Below are 14,283 nucleotides of genomic sequence, written 5' to 3'. Positions count from 1 at the left end.
TTGTCCTCCTCACATCCTCCCTCTCTACCCACTGTCTATAATGATGTAACCTATGTATGGGTGTCAGGACGCAAAACTTGCCTTTATAAAAGTGCCCACATAATTTCTTAGGGTGACAAGTTCCCTTTAAATGCCATTCCTTGATCTTACAAACAAAATATTAAAGTAAGAAAAAATAAAAACAAATGTATTATACATTCAGTTATTAAAGTAAGAAAAAATAAAAACAAATGTATTATACATTCAGTACAGTTAAGTGGATTTCTATTGTATTAAATGTTAATATTACATCTTAAGTACCCATAACTGGTAGTATATAACATTTTGCTTTCTTAGTCACCTTAGCCTTCGTTAGTTGTTTATTTCACCACATTTATTTGCCTCTGAATGTTTATTTTTAGATGACAAACTTAGAAAATATATCAAGTTCTCTCCCCAGTGAGTTATCCTCTGTAGAAATGTACAATAACTTTTTTTCAAGTCACCTTGTGTCCCCTGTGTATTCTCTTAGTCTGTTGAGATCTATCGTCAGAAATTATTCAAATATATCATCTTCTGGTGAAACCCCAACGGCTGTGGAAGCTGATAGAAAACACTACCTTCACTGACAGCATAGGCACCCTTTCCCTCTTCTGCATTATTTGCATCATAGGACACCCTGAACATTGGTACAGTTTCTGAATTGAGGGTGCTCCAAATGGCAAGCCGTTGCTTAACAAATGAGTATTTTGACTCTTTGCTACAGTCTTGTCAGTCTTGTCTTCTGAGATGTACAAAAACGCCGCCGATTCCATGTCGAAGCTACTGTGCAGGCAGTAAGTATATGTGTGACTGAGGGCGCGACTTTCTTATGATGACATCATTTATCTAAATACAAAGAAATTCATGGGCCATGAGAACCAGCTACATACAATGTCTATGGGGTATTTTATCAAAGAATGAAGTTAGAGATTACCACAGTCTGCTAGAGTGAAATTTCACCTCTCTCCATTTGTTTCTAAGGCATTTTTAAAGGCGTATTTATCAAAGGGGGAACTTTCACTTTCACCCATTGATAAATACTCTTTTACAAATCCAATAGAATTGAATGGAGAGAGGCGGTATTTCACTCTAGTGTACTGTGGCGATCTCAGGCTTCACTCTTTGATAAATATACCCATTTGTGCTTTGCATCTAGGTCTTAGAAATGGCTATTGAAAAATATAAGCCTTTCAGGCACCACAGTAATGTGGATATAAAACATAGTTATTTGTATCGCTATTTCCTGACAGAAGAATGGCAAAGAATAGAATATGTTTATGGTGGGTATAAAATATTTGACCAACAGTTTCCTATCCCAACTGAGATAAGATTAATTTATTGAGCATCTTTCCAAATGTATAAATATGGCTAGGGCCAAACTCAAATGAGTTTAATGCAGAAGAAAATATGACCACATGTTAAATATCGTATAATGCCTATGAAGATTTTTGTTCATCCAAGTCATGATATACAGTATCTAGCAGAATTAACTGGACTTTATGGGTTTCTGAGTTGACCTGAAGAGGCCGCTTGGATGAGTGGAGAAATGTTCAAGAACTCAGAAAGTCCAGTTGCTTTAGACTTAATTCTACTAAATACTAATATTGTATAATATATTTGTAATAGGACATTGGCAATGCAAAGTGTACTGTAATATATGAGATTAAAGTGCAGATAGGACAAGGGCGTCCACTACAGTATTAAATATAAAAATAAATTGATTACTCTTACTAGTTACGTAATCTAGCTTGTCTGCCCCAGTGCTGCTTTACTAATTTCAGTGGTTATTGAATAAACGTTAAGACTTATGTACAAGGGGCGCTTTTGTATGAGATATTGCTATCTTACACTGCCTTGGATTATGAGTGCCTTATGAGTGTACAAATATTTATTACTAATTAAAGGGCTCCAGAAAAGAGCAGCAAAAAATGAAAAACATAATTATAATGCCCTTCAATCAGTTAAGTGCATGTCTTATATTAAAGCTGTAGGGTAATTCATTAATAACCTATAATACGCTTTAAAATATTTAACACCCCTTTATTAATAGGTATCATTACAACTGTGACTGTACCTGCGAAGGATTCAAACTGGATTCTTTGGATTTTAATCATTTTTTTATTAGCTTTGATACCAGCTATAGCCTTGATAACCATTGCTCTTACAAAGCAGATGAAAAAATCAAGACATACAACAGCTCATCGAGGTAAATAAGTAACATTTTTATCATACCTGATGTATAGGTTATATAGGGCCATGTCACACAATAACCTGTTATAATACTAAGCACATGGAGTTAATGCCAGAATTCACTGAGAACAGGCTTTTGCCTTTGCACATTGATATAGGGCAATGTTACGCAATAACCTGTTATAATTCTAAGGTCATGGAGTTAATTCAGAATTCACTGAGTTTAGGCTTATGCCTTTGCTTTTGCCCTTTAATAAACAGCCAGGTATTGGGAGAAAGCTGTACCCAATAGATACATTATTCAAATAGCCAAGTGACTAACTGATGGAATTATGAAATACATACATTTTGTACCTAACATTTGTACAAATAAAGAACAGACACATTATGATCCTTTTAACTATGTGCCAGTCTTTTTAGCAATGACAAGCTTTCCATAATATAATTGAAAAGCTTTATGGCAGTGTTGTAGAGACATGATGTTTTGTTCACCACTAAAACAAACAAGGTTGCAATGAGGGGTGACCAAATTCAGGCAAATATAAAATCCTCTGCAATCACACTTACCAATAAGGGGCCTATTTACTAGCCTATTTTGAATGGCTATAAAAAGATCCAGTAGGATCAGCACAGCTCCCAATCACTTCTATAGGACCTTCATAGCTTTTACTTGCCACTGTTTTGTGTATTTGAATGCCATTTCTATACAACTTTATAAATCATTGAAACATTTTCTGAAACATTGGACCCCTTTCATGATTCCAGGAGGCCATTTGGGTATGCATCAGTGGCAGGGATTTGTCCTTATTAAAAATGCTAAGACCTGCATATTTTTTCAAATTACAATTAAGCACCTTGAAACAAATCTAAACTAAATAGATATGTGTAGCTAAAAGATCACCTAACAGCATATTCAGATTCATATTACTTTTTTCAGGAGGACAATTCTTTATAAATTACATGTTACATATCATCTTACATAAAAGTAACTTGTTTATAAAAGATACTTATAACCAAAATATTGTTTACCCGCCAGATTGGGGAATAGTATTTTCTAATGTGTGCAGATATTTTTCAGAAAATACTATTGTTTCCCCCATTTCTGGAGGGGGAACATTATTTTGATGATAGGTGTCCTTTAAGGAAGAAAGATACATTAATATTTAACTATAGATTAAAATAAAGAGCTTGTTTTGCTAATTATTCCTTTCTCAGATGGAGGAGACAATATGATTTAATTTTATCTTAACTGAAACTGTTTTGGCCTCCCTAGCCCAATTCATGTATTCTCTGCACACCTGTTCTCAGCTTATGTTTCACTTACACAAATGCAGGTTTCGTTTAGTAGCTTCCAAGCCGTGTTATTACTAATGGGTAATGAATTGCAGAATATAAACTGCAGTAACTAAAAATGCCACACGTTAAAGCGATACTGACACATGTAGAGTGTCTTAATCCATTCCTCTTTAAATATAAATTATACTTTGTGTTATTAGTCTTGTTACAAATATGAACTTGCTGCAGGCTATCTGTTAGGGGCTGCCAGTTAAGCTCCCCATAGACGCGACGATTCTTCTTGCCGAACGACCGATTTTAGGGAAGTCCGACCAATCCTTCGAAATTATCGTGCAGTTAGTGGGATTCGAACGATCGTACAACTTACGATTTTTCGCCCGACATCTGTCAGGAAATTGATCAGGCAGGTCGGTCCCAGTGCAATCTATCTATATTTGCAGGGACAAGCAGGCAGCTCCCCTTTGTTTTCCTGGCAAATTGGTCTTTTTAGTTGATGGTAAATTTGTACGGTCGTACGATCGTTCCGAGAAAATCGTGGTCTCACGATGAGGATCTTTTAAAAATCTCAACATCTATGGCCATCTTAAAGACTTGATCTCTATCATCCTCATGGGGGTTGTATTTCATATAAACTGTAGTGGGCTTATGACCCAGAGTTTGCATGTGACTCAGTAGTCAGTATTGTTGTGTGACTATGATGGACACTGTATTTAGTGACAGCTGAATGGGGTGTTTTTTATTTGATCGTTTAATAGTGAATATTTGAATGGTGCTTTTACACTGTGGGTTCATCATTGTACAAGATACAATAAAGGATCCGTGACAGCAAGATGCAAAAAAGAGGTTAAAAGCACATACTGAATATCATGTAATGTAGGGACATGTTAGGGTGTCACTCATGTGTCTATATATAGCATGCAGCACTTGGGTATATACTAGCACACCCTTACTTTCTGTGTCATTCAGTACTTTGCCCTTATTTGTATCTAAGCCTTTGTGTCCCTTCCAGACCTTTAGTGGTTTGGGGTAAATTAAGGGCTATTGAATAGTCCTTACATGCAGAAGTTCAAACAGGGTGGTAGATAGGGGAAAGACAGGGCCCCATTTACAGATTGCAGTGCTCTTGCAGCTGGGGTCTTTATAAATGAACTTTCAGATGTAAACCATTGTGATCTAACATACCTAAGCAACCTGCTATGTTTATGACAATTTAGTGGTGGATTAATATTCTTACCTTCACACATCAAATTTATTTTGATTAGAATGGAATAAAATTGTGTTATATCATAGAGCCTATGTTCCCTAGCTCTGCTTGCACATTGCCATTCAGCACACTTCTCTGAACTATAAAAACAGCTCTGCAGGAACTATTTGAATAATAAAAAAAAGTTCTGCAAGTTTGTAACACAGCAGTATTAAAACTTATGCAGGTTGGCACTACACAAACTCATACTCTGTACTGTAATTACAGTATGGGCATAAAGCAATGCTGAAGTGATGAAGTGTAGTTAAAGCAATGAAGTGAAGCCAAAGTGCACCTACATGCAAATATGTGTAATTAGGTTCTGTAAATAAAGAAAAAAGTTCTTCTTACTTTAGTTACAGGTTAGTGGGACCTAAATGCAAATCTATTCAAAAGTAGGAAATGTCAAAACTTTAAAAAGAAAATGCAAATACATATTAAATATCTTTATAAACATTTTTATATGTTTGTTAGGAAATGAAGTGCATTACTATTTATGACATCAATTGAGTTACCATTTTACTGGCAATAGTTCATTTTAAATGATTACATCTTCCCCCAGGGAGATTTAGGAAGTGCCTTTATGATAGTCAGGGGTCACTGCGTGTGAAAAGTCAGTGAAAATTCCAGTGTACTTACAATGACTATAAGCTGTAGTAGTTTGGAGCCAGAAAAGCAGAATAGTGGTTAAAAAATGTTGTATAGCTTCTAGCACAGGCATTTCTGCTTCTAGATAGAAAGTATATCAAGGCATTTTAATAACCTGGGGAGGGGTAGCAATTTACCAATGATCAAGCCTTCACATACTAAAACCACAAGTGGGTTTCTAAAGCCTCACATATGGGTATTCTAAATCCTAAATTAATATTTGTAGACAGCTGCTGCCCATCTACATCTGGAATCTGGTTAAGGGCATTCTGTATCCTTATGAATAAAGTTATAAACAATTGTGAAATTGTGGTCGAACCACCATTGGAACGATGTTGGTGCAAGGCTCGGTGGGGGGTACATTGTATTTATTGGGGTACGCTGAGATATGGCTTACATTGTTCCCACATTCTGAGTGAGTGTGATACATCTGGATTTAGGATAGGTGGGCGAGTTCTCGGAGAGTGTAAGTGAGAAAGTTTCGAATGGAAATGTTAGGAATAGTGTTCTGGTCTATAAAAACCCATTGTAGGGGAGAGGATGGAACTTGCCATTTCAAAAGCTGGCAAATACGAGCAGCTTCGAAATATCTGGTAAAATCCCCCATGCTCCCTATGGTTCTGTGTCGAGTAGCAATTGTGTGCGTCAAACATGGGGGTTTATTAACCCTTCATAAACTGAGAACTCACATTTTGCAAAGATGAAAGGAAACATTTAGGAAAGTCTACAGGTATTGTTTTAAATCCCATTTTTAGTTTCTTTAATGAAAAAGAAACCTATCTCCAATATACTTCAATTAAAAAATGTGTACTGTTTTTATAAGAAACCTGACTGTATGCAGTGAAATTTTCCCTTCATTTACTGCTGTTGATAGGAATTGTCAGATGGTCCCTAACTGCTGAGCAGGGAAACAATCATACTTATGAACAGCAGGGGGAGCCCCCGCCTTACTTCCCAGCCATGCAGAACTCAAGCAGCTTTGTTTATGACGATCCCTAAGCAGCCCAGACCACACTGAGCATGTGCACAGTCTTAGTCTTGCAAAGATGTTTAAAGGAAAACTATACCCCCAAAATGAATACTTAAGCAACAGATAGTTTATATCAAATTGAATGACATATTAAAGAATCTTACCAAACTGGAATATATATTTACATAAATATTGCCCTTTTACATCTCTTGCCTTGAACCACCATTTTGTGACTCTATCTGTGCTGCCTCAGAGATCACCTGACCAGAAATACTACAACACTAACTGTAACAGGAAGAAGTGAGGAAGCAAAAGGCAGAACTCTGTCTGTTAATTGGCTCATGTGACCTTACATGTGGTTTGTATGTGTGCACAGTGAATCTTACGATCTCAGGGGGCGGCCCTTATTTTTTAAAATGGCAATTTTCTATTTATGATTACCCAATGGCACATACTACTGAAAAAGTATATTATTATGATAATGGTTCATTTACATGAAGCAGGGTTTTACACATGAGCTGTTTTACTCAGTATCTTTTAATAGAGACCTACATTGTTTGGGGGGTATAGTTTTCCTTTAACAAACTTACAAGATGGTGACCCCCTGTAGCCAACTTTGAAAGCTTAAATCATTTGTTTTGATTAGGCTTGTGGTGCAAGTTCATGTTTATATTTAGTATACAAAATACAGCATTTCTAGCCTTATTCTATACTAGACTTGACATGCCCTTTAACCTAATAAAGAGAGATTATAGTCTTTTCATTTGTGAACGAGTGACTTAACCTTATTGAGCAGAGGAGAATAGCTGCTGCTGCTTATTGAAAAGGGAGTTTGAGACCTAGACAATCTTAATGGGAATATACGCATGTAAAATCAAAATTAATCTGTAATAATTTAACCAAAGATGTGGGAGATTTATATTAAGGGCTCTGGGTTTGGTAGAATTAACTTCCAGTCCTGAAATTTCCATATTTCTATAAAATGTTGTAAAGGTCAGGAGGGATGTCCTGTGGTTTGAGTGAGAAAGAGTATTAAAGCATCAGCAAATACTGTATATTTAAAGCAAGGGGGTCCTATTAGATGCCAGAGACATTAGGGGGCAGATTTATCAAAGGTCGAAGTTAAAAAAATTTCCAACTTCGATTCAAAAAGACCAATTGAATGGAGGTCGAAGTTTTTTGGGGTCGAAGTGGGCCGAATTCGGCCTACTTCGAATCATACGATCGTACTTCAAATCATACAATGGTACTTCGATTCGAAGTTTTTTTAACTTCGACCTTCGATCTCCCAAACTCCCCCAATTGCCTCCATACAGGTTGTAGGAGGTCCCCCATAGGCTAAAACAGCACTTCGGCAGCTTTTAGGTGGTGAATGGTAGAAGTCTAAGTTTTAAAGAGACAGTACTTCAAAAAAAATCCCACCTTCAAATTTCAAAGTTTTTTCCAAATTCGAATCGAAGTATGATTATTTCCTAGTCGAAGTACACAAAAAATAGCTTGAAATTCGAAGTTTTTCACTTCGAAACTTCACCTCGACTTTTGATAAATCTGCCCCTAGGAGAGGCTAGGCGGAAGGGGGTTGGGGATAATGGGCAGCAGTTGCAAGACTTTAGTTAATAATTTGGGCAATTAGTGTATTATAGAGAACATGTTTATAATTCATAAAATAAGAGGGAAAAGCCATACATTTAATAATATAAAATAGATACTCCCAGTCCACTGAATCAAATGTCTTTTCTAGGTCAAGAAATAGGAGCATAGAAAAGGCATTTGATTGGGGAGCCTGCATTAAACAACTTCCTAATGTTATCATAACTATGTTTCTCTGGAACACATTCTGATTGATAATCAATGTATCTTTTAATATGTCCATCTGTAGTAAATAGAAAGTGTAGAAAGGCACATGTTTCTACAGAGACTGAATTCAAAGGCTTACTACATAATTATACAGGTCAAACATAGTTCTGAAGCTATGGCCATTTATTATTGCAGAATAACAAATTAATATTATAGATTGCTGTGCAGATGTAAACAGCCCCAGGGAGAAGCAATACTACATCAAAAGATTAGGGAAGGGAATTCACCAGATGATATGATTTAAAGGGGAAAAAAATCTGTTTATACGTGCAGCTTAGGCTCTCTGTATGTTTCTAAATGTTTGCCAAACTTTTAGACATAGGTTTTTCTCTCTTTTGTCTGCATTTTAGTATTTCTTCATGTTGAAAAAAATGAGTATGCTTGCTAGGCTTTGCTAAACAATAATATTGAAAATAAAATATCTTAGACATAAATGTTGCACTAAAAACTATGGTTTGCTGTTTGCCACACCTTAATGGATCATCTCAATTATATATTCAGATTCCGTCACAGAGGACAAAGGCAACAATAATAATGATGCTGAATACAGGATAAAAGAAGCAATCCAGGAGGCCAAGTCCAACAACGAACTCTCATTGCCTAAGTGGTACAGTGAAGTAGTGGAAGATCACGTGTGTGATATTTGTGACAGGACTTTATCTGACTATGTCTTTCCTTTGCCGGCTATAGAGGAAGGAGCTGCTATTCTTGTAACCACAAAAACATCTGCTTGTTTTGCTACAGAGGCAGGTGTGGGGGTCGATGCTTTTGTGGAAATGGAACAAATACAATTTCCTATTCTGGATGGAGAAAATAGTCATGTGAATAGAATATAACAGTGTATCTTTAGTATATAAGGTGCTAAAGGGGAAGCTAATACTGTATCAACAGATGATATTAAGCTCAGTTATTATAACATTTTTGCTCCTGAATGTACATTAACAAGAAAGGCAAATGTTAGCTTATAGATGTAAACAATATTTCAAAAAAGAGATGTGAGTGCCTCCGGCAATAACAAATGAATCAATTAAAAATTTTATTAGGACATAGGAAACAAGACCTAACCCCTGTTGGGGCACTTACTCACTTTTGACTTACTATATTATTACTATCGAGGAGTACCAATTATATTCAGTTTTGTGGCACTGGCACAAACCTCTCAACTTTATATAGATGTAAACCCTAAACAGAATCTACAGAAATGTACAATTTGGAAATGTTAGAAATGTCATTGTAAGTCATATTTATTTGAACCAGTTGGTTTTGCAAGCCATATGCAAGATCAAAGATGGTTATCACCTACTTATTTCCGTATTTTGATGACCTAGGTAGTTTGGTTTTTATACAAGTTTGATTTCAGCTCTTTGTCTTTATGAATACATTTTACAAGGGAACAGTACACACCTACCCAACTAAAGGTCTTGAAAACTTTAACAGGTCAGGAAATAAAGAGGCAATGTATTTGCTGTTTTAGGATTTAAATGTCTGGCCTGGGAGAGGCAGATATAAGTTCTGGAATTGCGGATACTTTAGAACAGGGGCCCCCAACCCTTTTAACCTGTGAGCCACATTCACATTTAAAAAGAGTTGGGGAGCAACATCACCACGACAGAAGTTCCCGGGGGTGCCAAAAATGGGCTGTAATTGGTTATTTGGTAGCGTCTATATGGACTGGCAGTCTACAGGAGACTCTGTTTGGCAGTACACCTGGATTTTATTCAACCAAAACTTGCCTTCAAACCAGGAATTAAACAATGAACTTCTACTTTGAGGCCACTGGGAACAACATCCAAGGGGTTGGTGCGCAATATTTTGCTCACAAGCTACTGGTTGGGGATCACTGCTTTAGAACAAACATACTGCATTTTGTGCTTCCAAATGATTATTACTTTAACTGAATGTCATTTCATGGGAAGATAAGATAAATGGTCTTATTCTTTTATACTGCCAAGCTCTGTTTCTGTGTTAATAAAAAACCTTGCAGTCTGTTAAAAATGATTTCACTCCTTTTTAAAACCCTTAGTCAGTATGTCCTTTTCAGAAAGCAAGTTTCATATTTTTGCTACAACACCATTTGTACTGCTGAATATAAAACCTCCTTTTTCTGATCGTGTTCTCAGGGAACATCTATTAGTAAACTCCCTGAGAAATGGTTGTAAGGCTTTATATGCATCTTCTCCAATGTAAACAAATCCACCTTTGTATGTATAACTTCATAACCGTTCATGACTAACTTTATTCCTGTAGATGGCATTTTCTTGACTCTCTCTGAAAAAATTTTGTTTATTGTCTGTGCAAAGAGATGCCATAAACAAGGTCTAATATACATATATAAAAATGTAAGACAAAACATTTACCCAATTTGCAAACAAGCAATTGCATATAATTTGGCAGGTACAACTCCCTGTGCTGCTGTTACGCTGGAATTCTGGGAAAAATTGTATTGTAGGCAAAAAACTTGACAACATTTCACCCAAAAATTGCACTTTGCACACTATACTACATTCACAATTTATTATTTATGAATGAGTGTAGTGTGCAAAGTGCAATTTATGGACGAAATGTTATCAAGTTTTTTTTGCCTACAATATATTTATTGGTTTGGCGACCTCAGCAAACGCGCGGATCTTATTGTGTATGGCCACCTTAAATCAGCAGAAAAGAAGATGGAGATTTAAGGGGGCCTCCATTTTAGAGTCACAGAACTTCACTACTTTTTTAGCTTACTTCTTTGTTAAGCTTTATTTATAAAAATATACAGTCATGGTGCAATTATCAGACAAGTGCTATTTCACACATGAAGATATTCTGATCCATACAGTATCTGTGAAGTGCTAATTTAACATCTCCCTCTCTTTCTTTATACGTATGTATAAAATACAAATATTATGACATGATTGGAACTTCCTAAATGATAACAGATTATTCTGTAAATTTCCGCTCTCTTTTTTTCGTGTTGGTGGGAAGCCAGTGCAGCTTCATATCTGCCAGGGTTTCACTAACCACATGTTGAACTTTGCATACCTTTTCGCTTCAGTTATTTCTTTGTTTCATTTTTAAATAGCACTGTTATAGCAAACTCATGACTCAAGTTTGATGGGTAATGTGGCAGATAAAACAAAGATCATATGCCATTTCCCTCATTTTTTGCCTTTTTTGTACTAAAGTTATGGCACAACATGTCTAACATCTAAAAAGATAATAAACTGTAACCATGCCCTGAATGGTTTCTCTACTAGAATATGAAATGGTTGCTAAACATAAAATAATATGTTTTAGTTTTGGTTTAAAGGGACAGAATTTCATCTTCTTAAAGGGGTTGTTCACTTTCCTAACACTTTTTTCAGCTCCGTTGTTTTCAGATTGTTCACCAGAAACAAAGACTTTTTTCAATTCATTAAATTAATAATTAAATTAATAAATTACAGCTTTTAATTTTTAATATGTGATCTAGCTGCAGATTCTGAACTGTTACATTTAATTGTAACAATTGTTGATTCATGTGGAAAACTACAAACTATTTTATCAATTATAACAGCTGCCTTTAAAGGGGAACTCTGGCTTCCAAACCAACCACAGAAACTCCTAATATACCCATCACAGTTACCTGTTTCTTCAAAAAGTATGAATAAATGTGATTTTCTATGCTGAAATCTAGCTGTTTAACAGTTCTTCTGCTTCATTTGAAATCCTGGCAGGGAAGGAGAGACTAAAACACTGATGTTACAAATTGTAACAACTTCTCTACAGCTAACAAATAGCATGCAAGAACTACATGCCCCACAATGCATTGCAATCCTTATTGAAATCACATGTGCAGGGAATTTTGGGGTTTGGAGGATGCAGGCTAAGGACAGCTGGCTGTTGATTCAAAGTAACAGTAGTCAGCCAGCTCAGCAAAGTAGTCAGAGAGATCAGCAGGAAAGCAGGGGGCTAGGCTTAGGGAACTGTCAAAAACCATTACAAATCATGAAAAGTCTGCATATTTTTTTAATTGATGTATATTGCAAAGTTGCTTAAAATTTTGTTTACTTTTCAAAAAGCTTAAAGGACCAGTAACAATTTTTTTTTTGTACATAACGAAAAAAAAAACACCAAGACACATTTAACTTTAAATTCACAAAGTCTTTATCAGGAAATAACTTACCAATACTTTGCTTGCGCTCCTCTTCAAAAAAGGGGACAGGGTGACGATCCATCGTACGGTTTCTCCTCCCTTCCTGCTATAGGAGATAGTCAGGGAGGAGAAATCGAGCGCCGCACAATGGATCTTGCCATGTCACCTTTGACAGCGCCGAAGCCATGTGACCATTTCCAAAGTCACGATCAGCCAAAATGCCGAAGCGGTGAAAAGACCCAAAGCCACGAAAACAGCTAAAGCCGAACTCCCGAATCGGCGAAGAGACCTGAAGCCATGAAAATAGCTGAAGCCGAACTCCCGAAGCCGAAATTGAAGTCCTGAAGTGGCGAAAAGACCCAATGTCACCAAAGGAGTTGAAGTTCTGAAGCCATGAGTTCAATTCTACTCCACACCAATTTGTGTTTTTTTTATTTTTTTAATCCCCTGGCCACCAACTCTAAAGGCCCCTGCCACCAATGTTTTTTTAAAAAATATTCTCTGGGGCCTAAATTTTTTTAACTTGTTAGGGGGGCCCTGGTGCCATTTTTTTTAAAAAAAATATTCTTTGGGGCCCCAATTTTTTTAACTTGTAAGAGGGGCCCTGGCGCCAATGTTTTTATAAAAAAATATTCTTTGGGGCTCCAATTTTTTTTAACCCCCAATAATTTTATTGTACATGGCCCTGTGATTTCTAATGGCGGCCCTGTCTCTCTCTCTCTCTCTCTCTCTCTCTCTCTCTATAAAGTTAAATCGAATAGTGTAAAAATAGGTAAACCATTTCACCGTTTTATATACAAGCATCTGTTATTTGTACCAATTCCTCAAATATATTTTTTCACAGGGTTGCAAGAGAACAAGTGCCAAAAAACTGGTTTGTACTACTGATAAAACATTGAGGATGGAAATGACAAAGCATATGACAGAAATGGTAGACCTCCATTTTCATCAGCTAGAAGAACCTTATAGTAAATCAGTTTGCATGAAAAATAAAGGTGGTATAGCTACTTCATTCCATTTTGGGATTAGGAATGAGAGGACTGTAATATTCAAGAGTCATAATAAAGAAAAATACTTTAACCAAAGTCTCAACGCACTGGAACGGAAGGTATCGCAGGTAAAATCGCCCGTGGAGTTCTACACTTAAACTGGTACAGAAACCCAAAAAATAATGTGCAACATTTCTACCCTAATTCCTTGTTAAGCTTTAGTTCTCTTTTGAGAAAAACGATTTGCTGATTGGGTCTGATGGCATACAGGTCTAAAGAAACCATGGGCTAAGCTTGCCTTAAACCTGTATTCTATAGGACCATTAAGTGCTTAAGTTTTGCTTATATAGTTAATTTACAAAAAATGTAAACTTATATAATTTTTACTGATTGGTTACAGGGCTAACTACTCAATCCTGAAAATTACCAAGATACACAGTCTATTGCCTATTTTTGGAGACTGGGTAAACAAAGGTAACTATTTGCCTAACAAGCACATAGGGGCATTTACGCCAGGCATACTCACTCTAACGCCAGGCGCATTTATGCAAATTCACTACGTTTTTGATTTTACTGACCATTACCTCTATCGCCAGACTTGCCTTCGCCACCTCAGACCTGGCGAAGTGCAATGGAGTAGATAGGAGTTTGTCAAAAAGAAGTTGAAATTGTTTCTAAGTCCCAAAAAAACACTGGCGTCCGTCCTTTTCACAGGGTGATAGGCTGAAAAAGATCGAATTTTTTTTGGGGTACCATCCTTCCCCCCTACATTTGATAACATATGGCACCTAAACTATACTGTGGGCACATGTGTAGGACATTTTATAATTTTATTAAGGTTCAGTGGCCTTGTGTAGTGTAATGTAGTTGCTCCAGCATATTCCGCCATTGCTCTTTAACTGCACACGGTATGCAAATTAGCGAATGCTTGAGTAACTTTGAACTGCTGATA

At 36.4% G+C, this 14,283-nt stretch overlaps 1 protein-coding gene across 1 annotated transcript; it reads left to right on the top strand.

Annotated features, from left to right (window-relative positions):
* Positions 1-515: 515 nt before the first annotated feature.
* On the top strand, positions 516-9,261 carry LOC108701887 (tumor necrosis factor receptor superfamily member 17). Its single transcript, XM_041577279.1, has 3 exons — positions 516-815; positions 2,072-2,227; positions 8,727-9,261. The coding sequence occupies exons 1-3, from the start codon at positions 698-700 to the stop codon at positions 9,059-9,061; spliced, it is 609 nt and encodes a 202-aa protein (XP_041433213.1). The 5' UTR covers positions 516-697; the 3' UTR covers positions 9,062-9,261.
* The last annotated feature ends 5,022 nt before the right edge of the window (positions 9,262-14,283 follow it).

This window comes from Xenopus laevis, chromosome 9_10L, assembly GCF_017654675.1.
Source record: "Xenopus laevis strain J_2021 chromosome 9_10L, Xenopus_laevis_v10.1, whole genome shotgun sequence".
In the NCBI taxonomy this organism is placed as follows: domain Eukaryota; kingdom Metazoa; phylum Chordata; class Amphibia; order Anura; family Pipidae; genus Xenopus; species Xenopus laevis.
This window is presented reverse-complemented; position numbering and strand designations above follow the sequence as displayed.

What these genes read in the sequence shown, in the direction of transcription:
- LOC108701887 (XM_041577279.1), top strand. Translation starts at nt 698, where the DNA reads ATGGCAAGCCGTTGCTTAACAAATGAGTATTTTGACTCTTTGCTACAG. An exon ending in TCGAAGCTACTGTGCAGGCA is followed by an intron (nt 816 to 2,071) that starts GTAAGTATATGT and finishes CTTTATTAATAG; the next exon opens with GTATCATTACAACTGTGACT. An exon ending in ACATACAACAGCTCATCGAG is followed by an intron (nt 2,228 to 8,726) that starts GTAAATAAGTAA and finishes TTATATATTCAG; the next exon opens with ATTCCGTCACAGAGGACAAA.